Consider the following 25,872-nt stretch of genomic DNA (forward strand, 5'->3'; position numbering starts at 1 on the left):
CCTGCAGCTCCCCAGCAAACTAGTATTCAGGGGCATCCTGCATCTGCACTTGGAGGTTCCATTTAGCCGAAGTGGCTAACAGCTGTTGGCAGCCATCTCTCCTCCTCCTCCTCCATCAGTTCCTTGAATCCCTTAAGCCCTTTTCCCCTGGTCCCTGGGTGCAGAGCCTCTTTCAGCTAGATGCCCAAATTCCATTTTGGAGAAACGTCCTGGGCTGCATTCCAGTAGTGAGAGGAGCCAAAGGCAAATGGGGGCAGGCCCAAAATGCCTCTCCAAAAATACCAGCCTATTTGAGCTTAAGGCTCTTTACTGCCAGTAGCTCAGCCTTAGGAGAGGCTTTCTGACTTGGAATGGGCAGGGACTGCGCAAAAGCCAGGAAACCACGAAATGGTTCTGCACCTCTGCCCTAGTCAAACAGAGAGGGAAGGAGCTGCCCCGCCAGACACTGGGACAAAAATCTGGCCGAGATCCTCTGCCTTCTGCATGCATCTGCATCTCTTCCTGGAGACTGGCCTGGCACTTTGAGAACTGCAGCCCTGTCTCTAACGCTCCCGCCGACACGTGTGCCAGGCATATCAGCACAACCAAGGCGAAAGTTTTATCCTTCAGGAACCTCCTCCCAGTTCTGTAAGCCATGTTTTTCTCCTGGGGGTAGAATTTGTGGCTGTTGGTTTTGTGTTTCTTGCTCCGTGGAGTTTCCCGAGAGATGGGATTCCAAACGTGCGCTGTGTCCCTCTTTGAGGGTGTCTGCATTTTGTTCTCTGCTAGAGTGTTCCCGAAGTTGATCCGGCTGCCAATATGCACAGGTCCCAGTCACAGCAAAGGATGAGCTCCAGTTCCTATTCCACTCCGTCTCCGACAGCCTTTGTGGCGCCTCAGGCTCCGGCTCTGAATGTGACCGGCCCCATCACAGCAAATACGGAACAGGTATTGCGCAGGTGGGGCAGTCCAAGGCCCTCCAGCCTCTAGGGAAAACACACATTTTAAGCGGTGAGATGCACGCACCTTCAGTAGAAGACTGCATGCTTCTTTAAAAGTCCCAGGGCATCATCTGAAGGTATATGAGGCAGCCACCGTGCTGAAGCTAAGCAGGTTTGGGTCTGGTTAGTGCTTGGAGGGAGACCCCCTGGGAACCACATGTAGCCACTGTGAGTTCCATGATGGAAGAAAGCGGGGATATAAATGTAATAAATAAATAAATGGCCAGGTTGGTACCAGGGAGCAGCGTATCACCAGCATATCACACTTATGCTGAGGGAACTGCATTCGCTGTCTGTATACTGCTGGGCCAGGTTTACATTTTTGGTACTTGTTTACAAAGCCCTGAACAACGGAGGGCCAGGTTACTTAAGAGATCATCTGATCCCCTGCCAGCCTCCTCGGTTGCTGAGCTCATCAGGAGATACCCTCCTGGTGGTGCCCAAGATTTCAGAGGTCCAGTCTATCATGGCTCGGAATAGGGCATTTAGTGACAAAGCGACCACCCTCTGGAACTTCCTCCCACTCCAGATTAGGCTGGTGCCAACAGTTCTGGGTTTTCAGTGCCTACTGAAAACGTACCTTTTCCAACAAGCACTCCCAGGAAGGTAATTTTGTCGTCTGCATGAAGGCATGGTGGTCATTGTTTTGGTACATCACTTAGAACTTTCTTTAATATAAACAATTCATAAATATCGTTAAGTAAATAATTAATAAATAAAAGCACCCCATCCCCAATAGATTGCACGACTGCGCAGCGAGCTAGATGTTGTTCGCGGGAACATGAAAGTGATGTCTGAGATGCTCACAGAAATGGTCCCTGGGCAGGAAGATTCGTCGGATCTTGAGTTGTTGCAAGTAAGTCTATTCGAATTGAATAATTCCTGGATCTTGACATGGGGCTCCTCTGTTCTCCCCCCATCCCCCAACCCTTGGCTTTGACTGTGGGAATGCTGTGGACATAATATACCTTGACTTCAGCAAAGCTTTTGACAAAGTGCCCCATGATATCCTGATGAGCAAACCAACTCAAAGTGGGCTAGGTGAAACAACAATCAGCTGGATCCACAGTTGGCTACAGAATCGTACTCAAAAAGTGCTTATCAATGGGATCTTCTCAAACTGGGGAGAGGTAACGAGTGGGGTGCCGCAGGGCTCAGTCCTGGGCCCAGTGCTCTTCAACATTTTTTATTAATGACTTGGATGAGGAGGTGCAGGGAATGCTGATCAGATTTGTAGATAACACAAAATTGGGCGGGATAGCTAATACTTTGGAAGACAGAAACAAAATTCAAAGTGATCTGGATAGACTGGAGCGCTGGGCTGAAAATAACAGAATGCAATTTAATAGGGATAAATGCCCAGTTATGCACCTAGGAAAAAGAAACTAAATGCACAGTTACAAGATGGGGGATACGTTGTTCAACAACACTACAGTTGAGAAGGATCTTGGAATTGTTGTAGATCACAAGCTGAATATGAGACAACAGTGTGATGTGGCTGCAAAAAGGCAAATGCTATTTGGGGTTGCATTAATCGAAGCATAGCTACCAAATCCCGGGAAGTACTAGTTCCCCTCTACTCAGCACTGGTTAGGCCTCATCTGGAGTACTGTGTCCAGTTCTGGGCACCACACTTGAAGAAGGATGCAGACAAGCTGGAGAGGGTTCAGAGGAGGGCAACAAAGATGACCAGGGGACTGGAAACAAAGCCCTGTGAAGAGAGACTGAAAGAACTGGGCATGTTTAGCCTTGAGAAGAGAAGACTGAGGGGAGATTGGATAGCACTCTTCAAGTACTTGAAAGCTTGCCACAGAGAGGAAGGCCAAGATCTCTTCTCGATCATCCCAGAATGCAGGACACAGAATAATAGGCTCCAGTGACAGGAAGCCAGATTCCGGCTGAACATCAGGAAAAATGTCCTGACTTTTAGAGCAATATGACAATGGAGCCAGTTCCCTAGGAAGGTAGTGAACTCTCCCACACTGGAGGCATTCAAGATGAGGCTGGACAGCCATCTGTTGGGGATGCTGTGACTTGGATTCCTGCATTGAGCAGTGGGTTGGACTCAGTGGTCTTATAGGCCCCTTCCAGCCCCACTATTCTATGATTCTATGATTCTGTGACTCCACTATGTGGAGATAGTGGTGTGAGAGGGGTTTCACTTCCCATGGTGTGAGTACACATCTCTTGTGCCTTGCTGTCGATGCAAAAACCTGCAAGACCTGTTTCAACAGAGGAGACAGCAAAACAAAGAAAGTGTGTGTGTGTGCATGTGTGTTTGTGTGTGCTTCCTCACTTGTGGTTCATATAGAACAAGAATTGACTGAGAAATACATAAGGCCCCTCCTTGGCAGTTGTTTGGTCAGGGCCCTGTAGACATCTCCCTAATTTTACAGTCAGAAGCAGTTTTGCAGCAGTTGGACAACACAGAGTTCTTGCCCAGAAAACAACAACACGCCCCTAGCTTCACATACTGAGAGGCAGCTGATGCATCCAGCCGAATCACATGATCAAACCGTGTTCCTGGACTTTACCACTTCAGGCTACAGACAGAGAGGATCCGTGTTTGAAAGCTCCTCCCTCTAACCCCCCTCCCTGCATATACAGAACTAGCATATTAAAGAACAGGGCATGGCTTGCTCCTCTCCCTCCTTGACATAGTGTTTTATTATGTGCAGAGCTCGGGGTGGGGGACGGGGACATTCAGACACTCAAACATGGAAACCCCCTCCACCTGTAGCCTGAAACGGTACAGTCCAGAAAAACCGTCGCCACTTGATTCTGCTGATTTTGCTTAAACTGATCCCAGTTGCCCCTGCTCATTATCTGAGCAGCCGCCTCTGGCCGTCTTCTGAGGATTTGAGCCATCTCTGTGGCTGATCAGAGAGCTGAGAGCAGCTGGTTATAAATGGCTTCATTTCCCCCGATGCCGAGGATCTTCCGCGGAACATGTCTGCCCCTGCTGCTGCTGCACGGCCCGTGCCAAGAATTTCAGTTGTCGAGGCCACATAGTAAACTTCCAATTTATGCAATTCAATCAGGTTTTGCGTACATTCCTTCACCTGTGTCCATGCAGTTTTGGGTTCAGAATATGGAGGCTGGCTCTGATGTAACTCTTTGCCAGATTTCTCTCCCCCCGCCCTGCCCCGCCAAGTATGTACTGGGGCAGCAGAGCGCCTGACCAAGTTGATCCAGTTTTCCAGGCCAATGTCAGCTGATCTTTGTTTTAACTTAAGAATTCTTTAGCATTGCTCCTGCCCTTCAAGGCAGAACTCGAAAAGTTCTCTTGGCGTAGAAGAACACGTTAATGTAGTTCCGTTCTTTTTTGAGACCTCTCTTCCTTATATATATAGTGTAAGGTGGAAGATTAAGAAGCCTTAGGAACTTAGGACGCCGTCTTATGCTGAGTCAGATCCTTGGTCCATCTAGCCCAGTATTGTCAACACTGCCTGGCAGCCGTGGCTCTCTAGGGTTTCTGGCAGGATTCCTTCCTAGCGCCACCTGGAGATGCTGGGGATCGAACCTGGGACCTTCTGCAAGCAGAGCCAGTGCTCTGCCGCTGAGCTACGGCCCTGAGGAGACGCCTCCTCTCCATGCAAGTCTCCCACTTCACATGGCAGCCTGTGAACTGATCTGGGAAGATGGCTGCTTGTTTGGTGGCAACCTGTCAGAAATAAAGGGGAAAAAAGATCAGTAAAGGTTCAATCAATGCCAGTTTCTTGATGGAACGTAACCAGGCGCTGTGGCTGTGCCAGATAGATGGGTCCCACCAGCCTGCTTTTCTCCACCTGAACCCAAACCTCTGAGTTGTCACGGTCTGGCTCGAAACTGATGGGATCAAAGCTGACACTGGCAAACATGGCCTTCAAGCTGTTCAAGCAGCTGGAGAGAGAGCGCAGGAGGTGACATTTATCCCGTGCTCAGAATGTCAGGCCAAAGAAAGGGAAGCCAGTGCGGCTTGCTTTTCTTCTCGAAGGGGATACCATCGCTGTGGCCACCCGTAGTCCTCAGTTTCCTCTTTGGTGGGGAAGGAATGCCAAATGGGGTCAGGATAATTTTTGTTTTAAGAGGTGACCACTTATTAAAGCGGCAGCAGCGGGAAGCAGAGCTGGTTGCTGCTGTTGAGGCTTGACCTAGGGCAACCTTTCCCAACGTGGGGCCCTTCAGAAGGTTTAGACCATAATTCCCATCATCCCCAGCTAGTTCAACCCATCTGGAGGGCCCCAGGTTGGGGAAGCCTGGCTTAGGCTGTTGATGGGCTTGCATGCATTGTGCAGCAACTCAAAATTCTGTGCGAAGGTGTTTTTCCACATCTGCTGTGCTATTTACCTCATGTATGTTCATGTAACTTCACTTAATTTAATTTCCCCTTATTAGTCTTGGGGGAGATGCAAAAAGTTTTGCATGACACCGATGCCCAGACCACAGAAAACCTTTTGCCACCTTGTTGCGCCTGAGATCCACCAGATCTGGCCCGCACAGTCTCTGGTTCATCTCTGTGGCCATAAGGGCTAGAAACATAGCCGGGGCGGGGGTGTTTTTAATTGCTCAGATTCTCAAGATGCTTTAACTCCTGGACTGCCCCTCCTTTGTGGACTGCAGTCTCCCAAAACATGATTTTTTAAAAATATGGGGGGAAGAACACTCGGGAGCGCTACAGAGTGCCAAAAAGGTCAAACCTAGCTTGTTTGCAGGCCAGATTTGACCCTTTTAGGGCTCCATAGCAGCTAGATTTGCGAAGAAGCTAGATCCGATTTTTTGGGCACACACTAGTGCTCCAGACACCATTTCCCCCCATACACATGTATTTTAAAACTTCTTGGCGGTGTGGGGGCGGAGGTGGGGTGGGGGGATATGTTGCCTACCCCTGCCCTATATCCTTACAGTAGATACCTTGTTGAATAACTCAGGCTTTGCAACCAGGACAAGATATAGGGGGTCATTCAGCATTTTGATAGTCTAGCAGATGACCCCTTGCCATTCTTTTCTGCCTCTTATGTAACACCAGGCACGGGGCAGGTTGCCATTGAAAACGGCCCCACTTTTGCCCCAGCTGCATTGTGTGATAGTGTTGGAGTCCAACATGCAAATGTGCACCCTTTGGCCAAGCCCTGTCCACCTTGCCTGGCACTGCTGTGCGGTGTGGGGAGGCCTGCAGCCAGGCCGCCATGGCTCAGCTTCTGCTGAGGGGACTGCCTGTATCCCCCATGGTGCAAACACTGGGCAGCACTCCTTGCGCTTGACGGTGTGGCTGTTTTGTCCTCCCAGGAATTGAACCGCACTTGTCGATCTATGCAGCAGCGGATCGTAGAGCTCATCTCCCGAGTGTCCAATGAAGAAGTCACAGAGGAGCTGCTCCACGTGAACGATGACTTGAACAACGTCTTCCTCAGATACGAGAGGTGGCTGGCATTGTCCTACAAGTCCTTTTCCCCTGTGCCTCAGATAATTCCTGCCTTACGCTCACGTGCGGTTGCTGCGTTGCTTTCCCCCTGCTCAACGCAGGTGTTTTTCCTTGTTGAAATAAAAAGCGAGCCGCTAAAAAAAATGTAGCTGGTGGCAGCCAAATTAGAGGAGGCTTGTTGAACCTCTGGTCAACACTGCTCTTAAAAGGGTACATGATTATTTGTTTCAGTGTTGTCTCACGGGGAGGGTTACAAATGGAAGACTCTGCCATCTGGAACCCCCATAAAATTCCATGAATGAGGCAGTGCAGTGGCACAAATTGAAGCCTTGTCTGGAAGCACCTGTAGTCGCATTCTGCATCAAGGCCCATCGCTGAGTTGCTCAGTTATGGTTCCTGTTCCATAACAGGAAGGAATGTGTCTTGCAGAGTATTAGGGCACGAGTGACCCCACTGGTTAGGGGCCCTGTCAGATCACAAACTGGTTATTTTGTTTATGGCAAGCTCACAAGAAATCCAGTCCCAATTATGAGTTAAGAGGGGCGTTCTGGTGCGCGCTGCAGCACAGATGGAGACCCCAGTCCCTTGGGATGGGTTTGGCTCGAGTTGAGCCTTCTCCATCCTGGTATCCTCCAGATATGTTGGACTACAAATTCTGGCATGCTCCAGCCATCCATGCTGGCTGCGGTATGCTGGGAGTTGTAGTCCAACTCATCTGGAGGGCACCAGGTTGCGGAAGGTTACTCTGGCCTGTTGAGTGATGGAATAATTTGAAGCTCGTCACAGGCTATGCCCAGGCCCATCTCTCCCAACTCTGTGCCAGGGCTGTTGGCCCTCTTACTGGAAACACCCGCTGCCTGCACTGTGTTTTTTTTTTTAGTTTATTAATGCCTCTTTAGAAGAAATGCGCACACACACACAACAGTATCGCACAGTTTTAAAGGATTACACATTGTAAAGTGACGCATGCGGCAATTGTGATAAAATAACCAGTATAAATACATGCATTCCTATACATGCACTTCATTGACACTGGTCCCGTCACCACCGTTTTACAAACCAATACAAAGAAACTACAGAGGAGATTGATTCCTTATGCTGACATAAACAGTGAGAAGGGACATGGGTCATCCTCAAATTTATCATTCCAGAAACAACCAAGTATTGAGTGCTTCCTGATAAATTGATTTTCATAAATCTGGTTTTCCCAAGCCCAAACACGGTATGTAAGTGCATGCATCATAGCTATATCCTAAATCCTGTCAAACCATTCTGGGAGAGCCGGTGCACTTTCTTTTTCCAGTACTTAGCAGATGACGTTCTAGCTGCTGTTGATAAGTTTGCAATCAGCTCAGCGTCAGCTATAACCGTGCCTCCTTCCAAATAATGTAATAATACTCTTCATGGTTCCTTTGGAATATTATCGCCTGTTCAGTATAATATAATACTAAATGCCAAAAGCTTTTAATTTTGTTACAGCTCCAAAATGCATGCATATAATATGCATGAGCTTTTCCATATCTCCAGCAATTATCGGGATAAATTGTAAATCCTCTTCAATTTATGCAGTGTCAAGTACCACAGCAGCCCATCATGGGTTAATTTACTTGCGAGGGGCTGTGGTGCATGCCAGCTGCCATTATGAATATGCATAAGCTGTGGCCAGGGGTTGCTGTGACTTGTGTCATGTGAACCTGGCCAGCAGGGGTCATTTGAGGGCTAAACAACCTTTGCATAACCCTAAAACTGCAAATATTAATGAAGGTCTTATCTTAAACCAAAATGAACACACAAAGCAAAATGGGAAGCTAAGCAGAGTCAGCCCTGGTGAGTACTTGGATGGGAGACCGCCTGGGAATCAGGCTTCCTGCACTGAGCAGGGGGTCGGGCTTTATGGTCTTGTAGGCCCCGATGATTCTATGACTCTATGAACTTGTGAAATGGAAGATTAGGATGGAGCTACCATTAAATAAACTTTAATAAAATTAGATTAAATAACAAATCTATACTACAAAATGTAAAAAGTAGTTATAAAAATTTAATTATATAACCATATTAAATTGTACCAAAACAAAAAATATCGACAGTCCAAAAGCACATTAACATTCCTGATTTGTAATAAGCATATAGTAGGTTATACTAATACACATCAACCCTAAAACAGACCATGGCTTCTGTGAGTGCTATTTAACCCTTAAATAAACTCCATTGGGGGGTTAACCCGTGGTGGGCTGTTGTGTCGTCTGAACCAGGCCACGGTCCTTTAGCTCTTCCCTTTCACATTTGCTGAGAAATCAATACTTTACCTAGGTTTTCTTCTAGCCAATACCACACTTTTTCTGTGATAGTATCCATATCCTTTCCCCATTCCTTTCGATAATTCATAGTTTGTACTTCACTAAGAATTTTATGTATTTTCCCAATTAATCCCTTCTCTGTTGATGCATGGAGTAGCCCCTCTATTACAGTTGGATCTCCTCCTCCACCCTGGGTTTGTGATAAGACCTGAGTCCTTTAGCGCATGGGTGAGCAGAAGGCAGAGGGCCAGATTGTTTGGACTGCAACTCCCAGAAGCCCCTGCCAGTATGGCCAGCAGCCAGGAATGCCGGGAGTTGAAGCTCAAAACATCTGGAGACCTAGTTTCTGCCCACCCCTGTTTAGAGTTGCTACATGCCATCCCTTTGACCCTGTCCTGTTTCTCATCTGCCACAGGTTTGAGCGATACAGGTTGGGTCGCTCTGCGCAGAACGCAAGCAACGGGGTAAGTTCTTCTGACAGGCTTCTGTTATCTAGAGTGCAGCCGTGGGCTTTGCAGGGGTTGTCCTTGTGACTGACGTGCTGCTGCACAATACTTCTCCCCAATACTTGGGAATATTCACAGTGAAGTTCAGGTTGTCAGGGTTGGAACTATGCCCATAGAGCCCCAAAGCAGCTCTGATTCTGAGGAAGAGCTACAACCCGTGGGAGAGGAGCCCTCTTGTCTCTCAGAGGCGCAGCTGCAGTGAGAGCCGCCCCCGCTTGCATTCCTGAGAGAAATAGTGACCCTGGCAGCGAAAGAGCAGGAGATTGGTTGTTGCTAGATGCAAGGCGCCGGCGCAGAGAGAGGCACGAGGTGGAGGGCGCAGAGAGTCGCTCAGCCTGCTTGGCGCTACGGCAACAGCTGCGCCCTGATGCCCCACGGGTAAGGGGGGGAGCCTCCCCTCCTAGCCCATATGTTTCAGAGCTTTCCTGCCCTTCTCCTCCAAACAGGGACCAACTGCGTACATGGAGCTTAGGTTACCCTGCTAAGATACCCTTTGCAGTTCCTTGCTTAGTCGCTGGCAATTAGCATCTAAAAGAGTCATTAAGTTATAAAGGAATAAAGCCTTGGAAAGAATCTCTGTTGTCTGCGTCTTGTTTTGGCTACTGGAGGGGACTTTAAGAGGCAGCTAGGGCGCTCCTGACAGCTAGGGTCACTATCTCTCTCAGGAATGCGAGCAGGGGGGGGGCTCTCCCTGCAGCTGCGCCTCTGAGAGACGAGCGGGCTCCTCTCCCACGGGTTGTAGCTCTTCCTCAGAATCAGAGCTGCTCTGGGGCTCTATGGGCTCAATTCCAACCCTGACACAGGTCTTCTTTGGGCTTAAATCAGTTGCATTCCTACACCTGGGCAAGCTGTGCTGATGTGTATTGTTCTCAATCCAACAAGATCACCATGGAATCATATATTTATTCATTATTTTTTTTAATGTTTCTTGGCCGCCTTTCACACTAGGTGCCCTCCCAAGGCAGCATACAATAACAAAGTTCACTTAATAAAAACAGGTTCGAAAGAGACCTTGGCAATCTTCAACCCTCTGCTCAGTGCAGGCATCTTGCAACCACAGCATCCTGACGGATGGTTTTCCAGCCTCTTGAGCATCTCTAGTGAAGAAGAGCCCCCTCCTCCCAATGCTGTTTGTCCCACCGTTGAGAAGTTCTTACTGCTAGGAAGTTTCTCCTCCTGCTTAGCCAAAATTTGCTTCCTTGCCATCTCCACCTGTTGATTTCAGTCCTGCCCTCCGGTGCAACAGAGAACAAGTCTGTTCCATCTTATGCATCACAGCCCTTCAGAGATGGCGAGACAGCTATTAATCTTCTGTTCTCCAGGGGCAACCTACCCGATTCTTTCAACCGTTCTTCGTTTCCAGATCCTTCCCCATCTGGGTCGCCCTCCTCTGGACACGCTCCAGTTTGTCAGTGGCCGTGTTAAAATGTTTCTCTTTTCTCCCCGCCGCTAGAATGTGCTCAGATTCCATAAGAAACTCAAATTCTCAGATCCGAAATAAGCATTAACACTGGAATAGAATTCATCTCTTGGCTGCACATTGGGAGGGTGGATTTTGTAGGATTGTGACCTTTTTTAGCTGGGGTGTGATAGGGAAGGAAGAAAAGACTGTGCGTAGATTGTGTGTGCGTGCTGGTGAGTATAGTGGCAGCTGTAGTCTTACACATCACCAGGTCGGGGAAGGCTGCTATAGGAGCATGAAAACACTAAGGATGGACTCAATAACCATCAAAAGCTCTATCTAGCTCCCCCCACCTTGACTTCTGAACCTTTAGCAAAGGCCAGTTATATTCTTCCAAGATTTTCTCCCCAGCGTGAAGACTAGAAACTTGTTCGAAAAGTGAAAAGTTGCACTTGGCAGGACACAGGTAGATCTGCCATGGCTGCTTCTACCTTGTGTGACAACATCTCCTATCCTGCATGGCCCAACAGGTTCTCAGTGAAGTGACTGAAGACAATTTGATAGACCTGGGCCCTGGCTCCCCAGCGGTGGTCAGCCCCATGGTTGGAAACACCGTTCCAGCCTCCACGCTCTCTTCCCAGCTCGCTGGGCTTGGTGAGTGTTTTCTCTTTCAGTTTTTTAAAATTGCTTTTGAAGACTAGGTGGGTATTGTGAATGGACGTAGCATGAGGCTAGTCCACAGCACCGGCCTTTAGAGCTTCTTATGAGTTGCAGAGTTCCTGAAGAAGCTCATATAGTTGTAACGACGAGTGTGTGCTGTTAGAGAGTGTGCATCTCACCTTATCCCAGGGGCTTATGGTGCACAAATATGTTGAAGATTGTAATTCTGCTTAGGAGAAAGACCATGGGATGGGAGAATGAGTGAAGTCTGAGCTCATTGAGGTCCTCTGTTTTCCACCTCAATGCTTGCCTTCCCTTGCTCTCACTCCAGACTGCGAGCGTCTTTTTTCCCCCTAAAAGAGGAACAATGTGCATTTTCGAACAGGAAAAATGCACGCTTTTCCAAGCACCCCCCCCCCCATAACTGTACTTTTCTTCCATAGCCTAAAGCATGAAAATGCAGTGTGTGTGTGTGTGTGGGGGGGGGAATGTGCAGTTTTGGAAGAGTGCACCAGGGCAAATGTATGCTTTTAGAAGTGCATACTTGGGCAAGTGCACATTTTCAAACACAAATGCAAGCTTGGAGGATTGCAACAATTTCCCGTGGATTATGCCCCTGTATGTGTTTGGGGTTCTGAGTGGGATATGTTTGCATGATTTGCAAGGAAAGGAAAGGTTCCTCCTTGTGCAAGCACCGAGTCATTGCTGACCCCTAGAAGGACGCCACTTGCGCTGGCGTTTTCATGGCAAACTGTAGCGGGGTGGTTTGCCATTGCCTTCCCCAGTCGTGACCACCTTTCCCCCAGCAAGCTGGGTACTCATTTTACCGACCTCGGAAGGATGGAGGGCTGAGTCAACCTGAGCCGGCTACCCAGGACCCGGCTTCCACTGGGATTGAACTCAGGTCGTGGGGAGAGTTTCCGTTGCAATACTACATCCCTGGCCATAGCTGCGTGGCGGAGCCCTGCTTTGCACACAGAAGGTCCCAGGTTTGATCCCCGGCAGCATCTCCAGGCAGAACTAGGAAAAACTCCTGCCTGAAATCCTGGAGAGCTGCTGCTGCCAGTCAGTGCCGACAATACTGGGCTAGATGGACAAGGCAGCTTCCAATGTAACCTGATTTGGTGAGGCAGTGCTTAGTCCAAATGAACCCTCAAGGATCTCCTCGACCCTGTGCGTGTGTGAAAAAAGACTGCTAGAATAAGTCAACCAACTGGGCAAGTTTAGCCTGGCAGATTCTCTACTCCTATGAAGATTAGCCGAGTGATGGTTGTCCTTGGGGCAGGATTTTCCTGTCCTCAGAGAGGCCCAGAGGAAGTCTATTCTGGGAGGGGGATTACTTCTCTCTCCCTCCCCTCCCCCCCAAAAAGAATATGCATAATTCAGGGGTCTGTGAGAACGACAGAAGGATGTGTATGTGTCTGTAGCAGTCGGTCTGTACTGGGACTGGAAAAGAGGCAGAGAAATGACGTTGCTCTCTGCAGGAAATCCTACAGGACTATATGGGTTCCCCTAGAAACCTGATGGGGAACAGGAACCTGTTAGAGTGTTAGCATTGCGCACCCCCTTCGTCTCATGCTTAGCCTGTAGATAACATGTAAATAAACCTCCCGTCACAAAAATGCCATCAGCCTCCAGCAACCTCCTTTTAAGGAACCGGAACACAGAGTAAGTGCTGGAACCCCTGGAACTTTGGAGTTGGGGGGCGCATGTGTAACAACATTATAAATGAAACCAAAAAAAACCCCAACCTGGCCACCAGCTGCTGGTGCCAAGCAGAGGACTCTTGGAGCCAAATTGCCTGTTCTGTTACACCAGCCTTCCCCAAGCGGGTGCCCTCCGGATGCGCTTGGACTGCATCTCCAAAAACTCCCAGCCAGCATGCAGTCCCAACGCATCTGGAGGGCACCCGCTTGGGGACGTCTGCATGACGCTTCAGCTATTTGTTATGTCAGCCCAACGGCCCCCTGTGTGTTGCAGAGCATCCATGGGTCACGGCACTTTGCGGTGGAGGGGGCTGCGGAAGAACAGGCTGTTGAACCCTTTCCCCTCCTGCTGCTCTTCCTCTGGAACTTGCTTTCCTTCCACCCCCCCACCCCGCCCCAAGTAGGCTTTCAGAGCCACGTTTACCATGCAAACACGGGAGCTGGGACTCCTTCGAGGTGTGGAGAGCAAGTTTCAGGAGCAAAGTGGTGGCAGGGGAAGGATTAAGCACCCCCCGCCCTGTCCACAATGCCCCGTAGCTTCTCAGCCGCTGTTCATCCCCTGCAGAGAGTGGGTGCCAGGCCATCATGCTGTTCTTGCGCATGGCTGTGGTGCAATTTTATGTCCACTCAGAGCAGGGGTGTTGAACCTCTTTCAGCCTGGGGGCCGAACTGCATTTGGGAGAAGCTCTTGGGGGCTGCATTCCAATGGCGGGGCCAGAAGCAAAAGGGGTGAGGCCAGAAAACAGATTGTTTTAGCTTAAAGCTCTTACTGCCAGCAGCTAAGTCTTAGGAGAGCTGTTTCCACTTTTTAGAATGGGAAGAAACCCGTTCACGAGCTAGGAAGCAGCCAAATGATGGGTGGTATGGGGAAAGGGGGTGTGGCCAGGGGAAGTGGGTGGGGCCATCTGGGGAATCTTGGAAGGCTGGATGTGGCCCTCAGGTGGGCCAGATTTGGCCCATGGATTTTGGCTCTCTGTCTTGGAGGAAGGGTGAAGTGTGCAGTAAATCCCTATCTCCTGCTACAGGCTTAGTGGTTGAGTGGGGTTGCTTGAGATGTGCCAGGGATCCCCGCTCACTTGTCTAAAGGAGGCAGGCAAGGTGCTCATTCAAAGCAAAACATGCCTTTTGTCCTCCTTCTCCTGGCTGTTTGCTTGAGCCACGCGATCCCATGACTCTCTGGCCTTCTCTGATAGCTTCCATCTTTCCTCTCTCTGTTCTTCTGTAGATTTGGGCACAAGCAACGTGAGTGGAACGCTCAGCTCCCTCCAGCCTGCCAATCCCCGTGACGACTTCGACATGTTTGCACAGACGAGAGGCAGTTCGCTGGCAGATCAGCGTAAGACGTAAGTAGGGGCTGCCGCGGGGTGGGGGCTATTGCACGCTTCACTCTTAGGGAACTCTGCTGGCCAACAGTCAACCTGTGGATCATGGGCTCAGATCCTAGACCAGTTAGAGAGTCTCTATTAGGAGGGGGATTTCCACAAGGTTGCCCTTCTCTTGTTAAGCAAGCAACGCTTGCTGCCTGGGGCTGAGGTGGGGATGCCATTAATCGGATCAAGCCCTGCTCTTCCCCTGCCCTTTTTCCATCTGGCTCCCTGCAACTCCGACAGGGCCTGTCAGCGCTCGCACACCGACTGCTCTGGGTCCAGAGTCAGCTCCCCCTACGTGGGCTGTGTTGCCCATCAAGAGATGTGGGCAGGGCCTTTTCTGCATCGCTCTTACCCTGATTTCCCTGCAGGGACCTCAGGGCAGTGTGCGAGGTCATCCTGATCGTCCCGTGCATTCTATCCTTGCTCCAGCCCCGTGGGGTAGGCTGGGCTGAGAGAGAGAGAGAGAGAGAGAGAGATGCCTAATGTCACCCAGTGAGCTTTCATGGTGGAGGAGGGGTCTGAATTCTGTCTGATTTCAGTCCTCCTCTTCCTCTGCTACACCACCCTTCCCCAAACTGGTACCCTCCAGATAGGATGGCCTGCAGCCCCCACCATTCCCAGTCAGCATTTTTTGGATCATTCTCAAGGGTCCTTTTCCAGGAGCCCCCGCCAAAGGAAGTGAGGCGGGTGGAGGAGGGCTTTTTCTCCTGTGGCACCCCGGCTGTGGAATGAGCTCCCTAGAGAGGTTTGCCTGGCACCTACATTGTTCTCCTTCTGGTGCCAGGTGAAGACCTTTTTATTCTCCCAGCATTTTAGCATTTTAGCTTCCTAATCTTTTAGCTCTGGTGTTTTAAATCTGTATTTTAAATATCTGCATTGCTAAGTTTTATTCTGGTTGTACCAGAAACCATATTGTGGTTTTAAGCATTCATATTTTATGTTGTTTTATGCTGCACTCTGTGCTTTTAATTTTTGTGAACCACCCAGAGAGCTTCAGCTATCGGGTGGTATAGAAAGAAAGAGAGAGAGAGAGAAAGTAAATAAGTTAGGGAAGGCTAGGCTAACAATTCCTGAATCTCACATTCCCCCATTACATCGATTTTAAGCTCTGTTTTGCCCTGTTTCAGACTACCCAAAGCCAGTTTGAATGAAATGTCTGGGCCCTTTTAGTATATGGTAATCATGGCGTCTCAGTAATGCAGCGTGAAACACAGGGCTGTCGTTTTTTTGTGGGCTTCAGCTTTTCCATGAGAAACCTAATGGAGTGTCTTGCCCTCACCGATCCATTATTTTGGAAGGCACAGTTATTGCACTGTCACCACCTCTTAGGCAGTTGAAACAGAGTAATACAGGCTCCCTGGAGACTTTTTGGATGAATTATAGCCTGCAAAGTTCTCCCAGAGATGTTCAGGCACAGGCCAGTGAGTTCGTGCTTTTGGCCCTTTAGTTCCACCCAGTGGTTGATTTATGGCTGGACCTTCAGCTCCCTCTGCCTTCCTGGTGTTGGGATATGTGACATTTACTGGTCACAGTGGGGGTGAGGTGTGAATTAAGGGCATGTGCATGCGCTCACACCCTGAACAGTAAGCACACGTGCACACCGCCTGAACCCACAGAGCAAGCTCATTGTAAGGCAGTGCTGCGGCAGGCCACAGAGGGGACTGCTGGGGGATTTTGCCTGGAGATGGACAGTAATTGGTTTGTGTGAGGTTTTCCTTCCCACGGCATGCACGCACATTTTAACTAATTAATTAACTACAGTTAGAGTGCAGTCCTACTGATTGCACCCTTAGTGAATGGAAGCCCCCAAACTCAGTTTGATAACCCAATGCAGGTTGGGAGGAGTGGCAGAGGCGGTCTTTGCCTCCCCGTCCTCCCACCCTCCAGATTTCACTGGACAGGCTTTTCAGCCCATCTAGCAAGGGCAATTCAGAAGGGGAGGCTCGGAGGCTCAGGATAAATTGTATCTTGTCTCCCTGGTCTCCTCCTCTCCCCACCCACTGGAACGCCCCCCTATCCCCCTCTCTGAGGTTGAGTTTCCGATCTCAGCATGGTCCTCTCCACGCCAGCTGCAAGGAGGAGAGGGGCGGATCTCCAACCCCCTTCCGAGCTTGGGGCACCGTCTCCGACCTCAAAGGAGTTTTACGAGCTGTCCTATGTTCCCTGGGACTGTCCCTGGGACTATATTATTTCTTTATTTTATTTCAGGTATTTTATATCCTGCCTTTCAGGATAGAAATCCTTCCAAGGCAGCAACATACCAGTAACTAAATACCCTCTCTCATCTATAGCATAATAAGTAATCAGGATCTTTCTCAAAGGGCAGATGGTGCTGGATAGCCCTGTAGGGATGAGGAACAGAATGGCTGGAGCAGGATCTGGTGTGCTCTTCCCCTGCCTGCCTTCATACATTTCGTTGCTGCCTGGCTACCAGTATACTCAAGGCGGTTCACTGTTTAGACCACGCTTCCCCAAGCTGGTGCCTTCCAGAGGGGTTGGACTACAAATCCCATCATTCCCAGCCATCATGGGAATGGGCTACAATTTAATAGACATGGTAAAAACAGGGACTGGGGGAGAAGAGGGAAATGAGCAAGTTTGCCATGATGCTTTGAGATCGTTCTGGGAAGGGAGGAGCAAGTTGGTCCCAGCCAGGCCGATGTCTCGCCAGCCCTCTGCTGCAGGCAGGTGGAATAGCTACGAACGGAGACCAGGAGGGGAGGAGCCGAATGGCAGTTGTTCCCTTTTCACCCCATTGTAGTCTCTGGACAAAAGGCGTAGAAACAATGCAAAGTCTGTTCTGCGAAAGGGGGATTCAGTTACACACTGAACACAGGGCAGCCTGCTTCAAACTCTGTGCAACTTTCTGAGACGGCTTTCATCTGTCCCCAGCCATTAACAATCTGGCAAAGGGGCGGGGGGGAGGAAATCAACCTATTCTCCCTACTTCAATTTCCTCCCAACTCCAAGGAAAAGCTCAGGGCAGTGTTAGGGAAGTCTGGGAAGAATGGAAGGGGGTGGGAAGGGACTGCACAAAGAGCGTCCGACCTTTTTGCTGCTGCCTCTGTTGACCTTTTTTGCAAAGCAGTTGGTTGAAGACCCTAGATTAAGGGTGCAATCCTATGTCCTAGGTTAGGATGCATACACGTGACTGCATGTTGATTCTCGTTTGGGCATGATTTGGAGTTACAGACTTCCCTCTCTCTCCCTGTTTAGCCGTTACATGGCTGTGCCCGGCAACACTCTTGGGACTTTTCTTTTCATTCTTTTTGTAGGAGACACTGATGTGCATTAGTCTCGTTATAATGTGGCCTTTTCCCATCCTGGTGCCCTCCAGATGTTTTGGACAATGACTCTCGGCATTCCTGACCATTGCCAGCTGGGGCTATTGGAAGTTGAAGTCTGAAACATCTGGAGGGCACCAGGTTGAGGAAGGCTGTTGGAATGTATTTGCTGTGGCATTTGCTGCTGCCTAGGCTGTTTACGACACTCGTCTTCTCTCCTCCCCTTCAGTGTGACCTACGAGGACCCCCAGGCAGTCCGGGGACTGGCGTCTGCACTGGATGTTCGGAAACAGACCACAGGAGGGGTAAGTAGCTCCTTCTGCCCGGTTTCATTACACATGGAGGAGGACGTCCATCTCAAGCTTTGCTGGGCGCGCCTTCTGGCGTGCGACGCTGTGGCTTCTGGTGTCCAGCTTGACATTTCAGAGAGCGCTGGGATCACCCCGATCAGTGGGGCTAAATCATGTTTTCACAGAGACGTTTCAGGATCAAATTCTTAATGCTGTTCTCTGGAAAGAGCTGGAAGGCACGCTTAGCATGAATCTTCTGTAAGGTTACAAAGTGCTTGGATTTCTAGGAATCTGTGTTGGCAGCAATCTGAAGGCAAGTGTGTAAATTAGTGACCTTTGGCTCTGGATGGAGAAAGGTATAAATGATCTCTCCATGGGTAAAGGTAACTTTCCAAACGTGCTTCTTTCCAGGGAGCTGAATAGAATGTGGTGCATGAGGGTCTCTTTTAATCGTCTTCACTGGATAGGTAGAGGAGGTTTCTTCCCCTTCAGACGAGGAATCCCTTCCTCCGAATTCCAGCCCCCTTTGCTTTTATACCTTGGGTAGCAGCAGTGCGTGTTTGCTGGCTCCTCCCTTTGTCTTCGCCTTTTGTCCTCTTGAGGGTGCACAAGAGCCAGCATCCCGGCCGCTTCCCCTCCACTCCCCCCACCCCCTTCACCACCATGACAGAGTTTCCTTCTTATGTGGGGGAATCTGTGTAGCCTCCCAGGGCAGTCATAAGTCTTAAGTGTGTAAGGTGGTCGAGGAAAGAGGCAGGAATCGAGGGAAGTGGCTTCTGAATGAGGCCAGTAGAAGCGAGAGAGGTGGACCCTGAGTGGGCAGAGGCAGAGCATACCACAGGGCGTGTGTGTGTGTTTCTTTTGGACTAGCAGAAGAGGAGGGGGTGGAGTGGATCGCACCAGGCGAGGGAAGGCTGTTCTGGAATGTTGCAACCCCACTTGCTTCTCTCCCATGTTGGTGTGATGCATTAAGGAATAGCACGGGGCAGTTTTGTAAGAGGTGCCCTAGTTCATTGTGAGGAACATCCTTTTGGGAGGAAACAAACAGCCACTTCCTCTTTGCTCGCTGTTACTTATTTTACTTATTTATTTACAGTATTTTCATCCCGCTCCTCAGCTAGAAAGGCTCCCGGAGTGGCTTACAAACCATTGGTTAAGCAAAACAGCCCCTGCCTGCTGGCTTGCCATCTCAAAAGACACAACCTACAAGGAAAAAGGGATGGGAAGGGAGGAGGGGAAACAATCTTCAGACGACGGTTGGCGAAACTCCTAGGAGCCTTTTGTCTCCTGGGCGCCTTCGGCTCTCTCTCTCCAAGCTTCTGCTCCCTTCCCAGAGGCTGCAGTCTGTGGCTCTTCAGACTGTGCTACAGCCAGCATCCTAAGGCACAATGATAGCTGTCTTCTGTGGGCTCTCAGATTTATTTGTAAGCAGCCTTGAAAGCAGGGAGAACGTGGACTATGCATCATAACCCATAAACCACTTCACCTAAGTTTTTACATAGTTATTTAGTCAACTTTATGTCCTGCCTTTCCTGCAAGGAGTGCAAGGCAGTGTTCTGCCTGCTTCTGGCTGCTCCACACTTTATCATCGCAACAACCCTGTGGGGTAGGTTAGGCAGAGAGACTGCAGCTGGCCCAAGGTCACCAGTGACTGAGTGGGGATTTGAACTTGGATCTCCCTGGTCCGGGTTCAGCACTTTAGCCGCTACACTGCGCTGCTTTCAAGGGTCCTGTTGTGTGCTGTGTACTTTTACTACATGGACTGGTGGCTCCATTTGCCACAATGATATGCAGAAAAGCTGCTTCCCCCTTGGGCAGTGGGCAGGAGAGATGGGTGGTCAAAACATCTTGGGGAAGAATTTGGGGACAAGCTTGCACCCTGCGCTAAGACAGGGATGTCAAATCCCTTTCAGCCCAGGGCCTGGATTCCATTTCAGAGAACTCACGTAAGCTGCATTCCAGTGGTGATGGGGACTGAAGGCAAAAGGGGATGTGGTCAAAATACCCCAGATACCAGGATATTTTAGCTTAAAGCTCCTACTGCCAGTAACAAAGCCTCAGGAGAGGAACGTGGACCTTTTAGAGTGGGGGGAAGACTGCAGAAAAGCTGAGACACCAGCAAATGACTGGCGGTCAGGGGGAAAGGGGCGTGGCCAACTGGGGAACCCAGGAGGGCTGGATTTGGCCCGCGGTCCTTAAGTTGAACACCCCTGCGTAAGGAGAACGCTTTGGGCTACCGCTGTCCTTTCTTTCATTAACATGCAGTCCCATTTAATTCCTGCTTCAGGTCCCTGAGCTCTTTGTCCTTCCTCTGTCAGCACAGCTGTTATCAGCCTTTGAGTGTTGTCAGTTCAAAGGGACTGTCTGAATTGACCCAGTGAGTCAAAGTATTTGAAGGTGTGCTTCTTTTCAGACTTTGCCCACCTGTCGAGATGTCACTTGAGCGTTTTGCTCTTCAGCAAAACCCAAAAGGCGTTGGCAAACTGCAGCACTCAGTTGGAGTACCCCATTTTTTAATCACCCATGGCCATCCTGTGTTTATTGGAATAGTTGAGGATTATAAATGGAAGAGGAAAAATGTGTTGCATGATAGGAATTGAAGCTGGTGGCATTCTTTAGTAGGGAACAGGAACACACAGGGAGCTTAAGTTGCATGTTGTTTTGGATATGGATGTAAGATGAAGCTGTTTCCTGGCTTCTTCAGAAATTGTCATGCTCAGAATAATTTAAACCAACTTACAAATGCTTTTAATTATGACTTATTCACAAATAGGGATTGGAAGGAGAAGCCTATATAACTTTCTTCTCTACCATCTCATGGTACCTTTAGCCTAAATTATTACGTTTAGGCTGCAATCTTCTACACGCCTTTCTGAGAGTAAGCTCCATTGAACTCAATGGGATTTCCTTTTGAGTAGGCATGTGCAGGATTGCAGGCCCTAAACTGCCCAGGTTTTGGATACCTGGGTAGTGTTTACTGCCCTGCCACCCTGGATACACCTGGTCTTGTGTGTCCTTGGAAGCTAAGCAGGGTCAGGCCTTGGTAAATGGGTGGGAGACTTTACAGAGCAATTCTTTCCATATGCTTAAGTTGTCTCAGGAGGTCTTCTCCAAGTGTCACAGCTGTGACTGCTGGCTATAAGAAGCAGGGTTCCCTCAGTGGTGGCCCCTGTCCTCCTGAACTGCACCAGGCTGCTGTCTTGTTCTGTGGTCCCTTGAGGCATTCAGGGGAAGCTGGTAGCATCTGATGGTAGTCAGAACAAGGCAAAAAGAAAATAGGACCTTGGATAGCTCCAAGTGGGTCCTGTTAGCTGGATCTCTCTCCTACAAGGACGATAGGAGGATGTTGTCTCAGCAGGGAGCTAAAGCCAACTGAAGCCTTATGTCGGCTGACATGACCTGTAATATGGTCAGCTTTGCCCCTCCTGGAGGAACTGGCTGGACTGTTAAAGGGCCTTCACCTGATTTTGTAGCCTGGGACCTCTTTGAGGCTGGGGGGAGGGAGGGAATGAAGGGATTGTGCCAGGGATTCATCCAGAGGACAGTGGTAGGACTGTGTACTTTGTCCAGGAGGGCCCTGAAGAAGCTCTGAGTGTCCTACCCCTGAGGAAGTAGCCTGTTCTCATCAGAATCCTCTGCTGAACATTGGAAGGGCTGAGGGTCAGGACAGCTGCTAGCCTTCAGGTGCCTAATGAAAATGTACCAGGTTTTAAAAATGTATACATAGTTGTGCTGTTAGCTTTCTATCTCATGTTATTCTTGTATCCTAGTAATGCATTTAGTACAGATAATGCGTCTTTTGCGTAAGGGCCACTTTATGCATTACGACCTCCTACAGAAACTCATGTCTTTGACCCCAGAGGGTGTCCCCTCAAGTGGCGGGGGGGCACATCCTTGGCCCCAGCTGGGCATGTCAGGAGGCCACAGCCTGCTGCTTCCCCAAGGGTGTGCCCAAGACGAAAGAGCCTCTCCCTTCAGTGTAGAATAGTGTTGGCTGGTCAGAAGGCTGAGGTGTCACTCGTTGGGAAGGGGATAGGGCAGGCCATAAATAAAGTCCATAGAAACGTTTTGCTAGCCTGTATGCCCTCATATAAATTACCTACGTTCACTTTGAATTTACAAGAAATTCTCCACATGGTCACCCTCAGGTAATTCCTGTTCTCCATAGGCGAAGGGCTATTTACAGACCTCAGGTGAGGGGCTGGGTGGGGAACAGAATTCAGGAAACTTTCCAAAGTGTCCGCGGCTGGAGGCCGTGCGTGTTTCTTCAGCAAGCATCGTATTATCTCCATCTCACTATTGTTGCTACAGCTTTCGCAAAAAAATCTGTTTGTCTTGTATTTTAATGGGACTTTCTGTTCTCAACACACAGAGGAGAGGTAAAGGTGGGAGCTCAGACATGGAGCCCATAGACAAGTGGCTAATGACCCAAGGAATGGTGAGGAGGATTTCGCCAGTCAAGTGACACCCCCCCACTCTTGTCGTCCTCACCCCAATCTCCTTCAAATAGCATAACCGCCCTCTGTTTACCTGTCACTCAACCTGTTGAAAGACCCCGAATTGGACAGTACAAGGAGGTGGGTCCTCCTTTGTTGAGAGATGGAGGCAGGACTGGCTAAGCCTGGGAGATTTGGGGAAAATCTTTTTCAACAGTGGGGTGTGGGGTGTGGGAAACATGTATGGCTGTTACCATATTTGTTTCCAAAACCAGGATGGGCCTCTGAGGTTCCTTTTACTGTCTCAATTTATTTTATGTCTGCGCAGTATCCACTTTCCACCCCCTGGGGTAAACACAAGTTCTGCGTCTTTAATAAATGGGGGAGCGCTTTTTTTTCTTACCCTTTCAAAAAAATTTTAATCATCCGATCCTGTGGCACTAAGTACCAAGCCAGACTTCAGTGTACCAAGCTCAGACCACACTGTACAATGTTCGTCTTTCTCTCTGCAAACGTGCTGGCGGGCGGGATAGAGGGAGTGGCGCTTTTCTTGCAAGCGCTTCCAAACAGTGGTTCCGTCAGGGCAGGACCTTTGAGCAGCAGTCCAGGGCCCTGCTCCATGGAATGAAGAGGGCCTCCAAATGCAGCAGGTGATACACATTATCATCTAAATGTGTGTGTGTGTGGGGGGGGTGTAAGACCATACTGCCTCTGGTACTGGAGGTAGCATTAATGAGCTACCTCCAGTACCAGAGGCAGTGAGCCTGTGTACCCCAGTTGCTGGGGAGCATGGGTGGGAGGGTGCTGTTGCACTTCTGTCCTGCTGGTGGTTTCCTGGTCGACAGCTGGCTGCTCCCTGTGCGAACAGAATGCTGGACTAGATGGACCCTTGGTCTGATCCAGCAGGGTTCTTAGGTTCTTATGTAAGTCCAGAGTCTAAAATTACTTAACTGCGCTACTGCTTCCAAACAAATATCCCGCAAAATGGGGAGAGAAGGGAGGCAAGGCTGATAGACGAAATATGGCTAAATATAGAGCTGTGCGATGCTGCCAGCATAAACTGGTTGAACAGTCATCCCCTGTCCTCAGGGAATTGTGGGAACTGTAGTTCTCTGGGAGGGACTTGAAGTCTCTGAACATCGCTATTCTCCTCGCACTACAATTTCCAGGATTCTTGCCTGGTGACAGGGTGGGAGCCATGACTCTTAAAACTGTTATAAAACCAGTCTGGTGTAGTAGATATGCTCCTTGGCAAAATTAGACTGGTGAAAGCATCCGCAAACCAGTAAGAAGAAAGGCCTCTTCAGGCCGGTGCAAGGGGTTTTGGGGGTGCTTCCACAATCCTTTTTAGTTTCTTGGAAAACCTGTCATTTTGGGGGCAAAACACCCAGGCAAACTGAGATTGAGGTAGTGAATTGGTGCATCCACAAACAGGGAGTCAAATGAGATACAGGCTGTGCTCAGATGTAACGCCGTACGTCAGTTTGGTGCTATGTGAGCCAGGCTGGAAGAGCCTTGGGTTTTCCCTCCTCCCGCCCCACGCAGTGGTTCCCTGCCACCCGGTTCTGTGCCCTTCAGATGTTTTGGACTTCAACTCCCATCAGCCTCCAGCCAGCATGGTCAATGTCCAGGAATGCTGGGAGCTGTAGTCCAAAACATCTGGAGGGCACCATGTTGGGGAAGGCTGGGTTAGGGGGTGAAATTCACGCAGCCGAGAGGCAAGGTCGTGTGCTTCAGTCCTGTCCCAGTGTTGCAGAAGCTTCCGCTCCCTCCCACGCGAGAGCAGAGCCATACCTATTGGTAAGCAGCCCTCTTCTCCTGATGTCTGTGAGAGGACTTAAACAGCACCTGTTTTTTCCTCTACAGCCTGGGAGGTGTGGAGAAGGGGGAAGATGGTATCTCCCCACCTCTTTTTTCTTTCCAGGCCCTCAGGTGCATTACAGCATTTTTTTCCAGCTCTCCCCCCTTATGAACCATCCCACCCATTCAGTCATTTCCCTTTGGGTACCCTTCCCAAGGGGCAGAGAAGCCAAAAACATTTTTTTCCTTGTAGAAAATGGAACACTCTTTTTGCCTCGCTGCCCTGACCATATTTCCACTTGGCTTGTGTTTGTTCGGCTTGGGAAAAGGATACTGCTGCCTTCGTGAAGGCCATAATAACAAATGTTTGGGACTGGCCAGACGAGTGCCACCTGCGTGCCATGTCTTCCCTCTCTTCGTCTCCTCACCCTTGTTCGTTTTAATGTGGAGATATTTGGCTTTCCCTAGAGTCCAATTAATCCATAACCCAGTTTCTGTCTCAACTAGCAGTAGCTCTTAACCATGTCCATTAACGGAGCGCGTACTAGAACTGACGATGCCAAAGGTGTCGCAAGTGCATAGGCACTGTGGGTGTACATGGCGCTGTAGCAGTGTGGCAAAGAGCTGTCGTCTGTTGGCAGTTCCCTCCGGTGTCCCTGGAATGGGCTGGGTGAACAGAGGAGCACCCTGCTGCACATCCCTCAGACCTTAGAGACGTTGCTTAAAAGCCCCTCCCATGAAACGATCAAACTGGGCTGAAAATGGGGAGGGGGGTTGTCTTTCTAAATTGGTTTTTCTTTGATGCTAGTCCATTACATCAAGCAATGCCAGAATTCACATCTCCAGTTTTGTCCCATAGGATGGCTCAGTTTAGACCTCTCACCAAACCAGGCTTCAGGAAGCCTAAGTGTAGTTTGGTACAAGATCTGAATTGACACAGCATAGTTTACATTTGCTAACAAAGCAGAATTCTAAACAATGGTTTTTAGTGAGCAAACTACGGTTGTGCCAACTATGGCTTGACAAACCATGATTATGGCTGTTGCTTGGCCTCCAAAGGCCCCCCTGCACCACAGAAAGGAGAGTGCTTAGCAAATGGAAAATAAAAACAAAGAGCTCTAAACCATGATTTTCTTGTTTGTTTGAATGGCAAGCTATGGTTCAGATTCCCATCAATGGTTGGTGCAAGCCAAGGTTTGGTGTGATGTCTGAGCAGGTGTCCGTGGCTGCACCTTGATCTATCACTGCAGGCCTAAGGCTGCATACAGAAGTAATGGGGCTATCCTGGAAGCATACTTGCCACATTTTCTTCAAGCAAACCATTTACTCCTCAGGGTTGAACTTGGAGAACACCAGCTATGTGAGTTTGCAGCAGAAGTCAGCTTTGCACAGTCCTGGGTGGCTGACACGTCTCACACCCACCTCTCCATGGAGCAGTGTTGCAATTATTTTGTTAATTGGCTGTCCTTAAAAAAGCAATTAATCAATGAATGTTTAAACTAACCTTTCCCAACCTGGCATGCAGTCCAACACATCTGGAGAGCACCAGATAGAGAATAGCTGGTGTACATTAATGAAGAACATGGAGTGTTTAAAAAAAAAACTTTAGAAGGCATTATACAGCCTGTTGGAAAAATTGGGAGAGGAGTTGTAGTCGAACACACCTGGGGGCCATTTGCTTAGGGAAGGCTGATGTATGTCATTTACATTATAACGGCAGGAGGGGACCTGGCTTGT

General features: G+C 49.4%; 1 protein-coding gene across 9 annotated transcripts in view; it reads left to right on the forward strand.

The window, feature by feature from the left end:
• Positions 1 to 25,872, forward strand: part of TOM1L2 (target of myb1 like 2 membrane trafficking protein) — a 67,081-nt gene that overhangs the window by 29,494 nt on the left and 11,715 nt on the right. For 8 of the 9 annotated variants that reach the window (XM_084818161.1, XM_084818159.1, XM_084818156.1 and 5 more), the window contains exons 6-12: positions 769 to 927; positions 1,720 to 1,836; positions 6,249 to 6,382; positions 9,097 to 9,145; positions 11,120 to 11,243; positions 14,181 to 14,298; positions 17,839 to 17,914. In XM_084818161.1, the coding sequence (XP_084674287.1) occupies positions 769 to 927; positions 1,720 to 1,836; positions 6,249 to 6,382; positions 9,097 to 9,145; positions 11,120 to 11,243; positions 14,181 to 14,298; positions 17,839 to 17,914 (777 nt within the window). Of the gene's footprint in view, positions 1 to 768; positions 928 to 1,719; positions 1,837 to 6,248; positions 6,383 to 9,096; positions 9,146 to 11,119; positions 11,244 to 14,180; positions 14,299 to 17,838; positions 17,915 to 18,084; positions 18,252 to 25,872 lie in introns of those variants that run through there. The other variant, XM_084818164.1, reaches the window with a different exon arrangement.

This window comes from Heloderma suspectum, chromosome 12 (assembly GCF_057233095.1).
Source record: "Heloderma suspectum isolate Gila_16-S chromosome 12, 16-S_ref, whole genome shotgun sequence".
Classification (NCBI taxonomy): Eukaryota; Metazoa; Chordata; class Lepidosauria; order Squamata; family Helodermatidae; genus Heloderma; species Heloderma suspectum.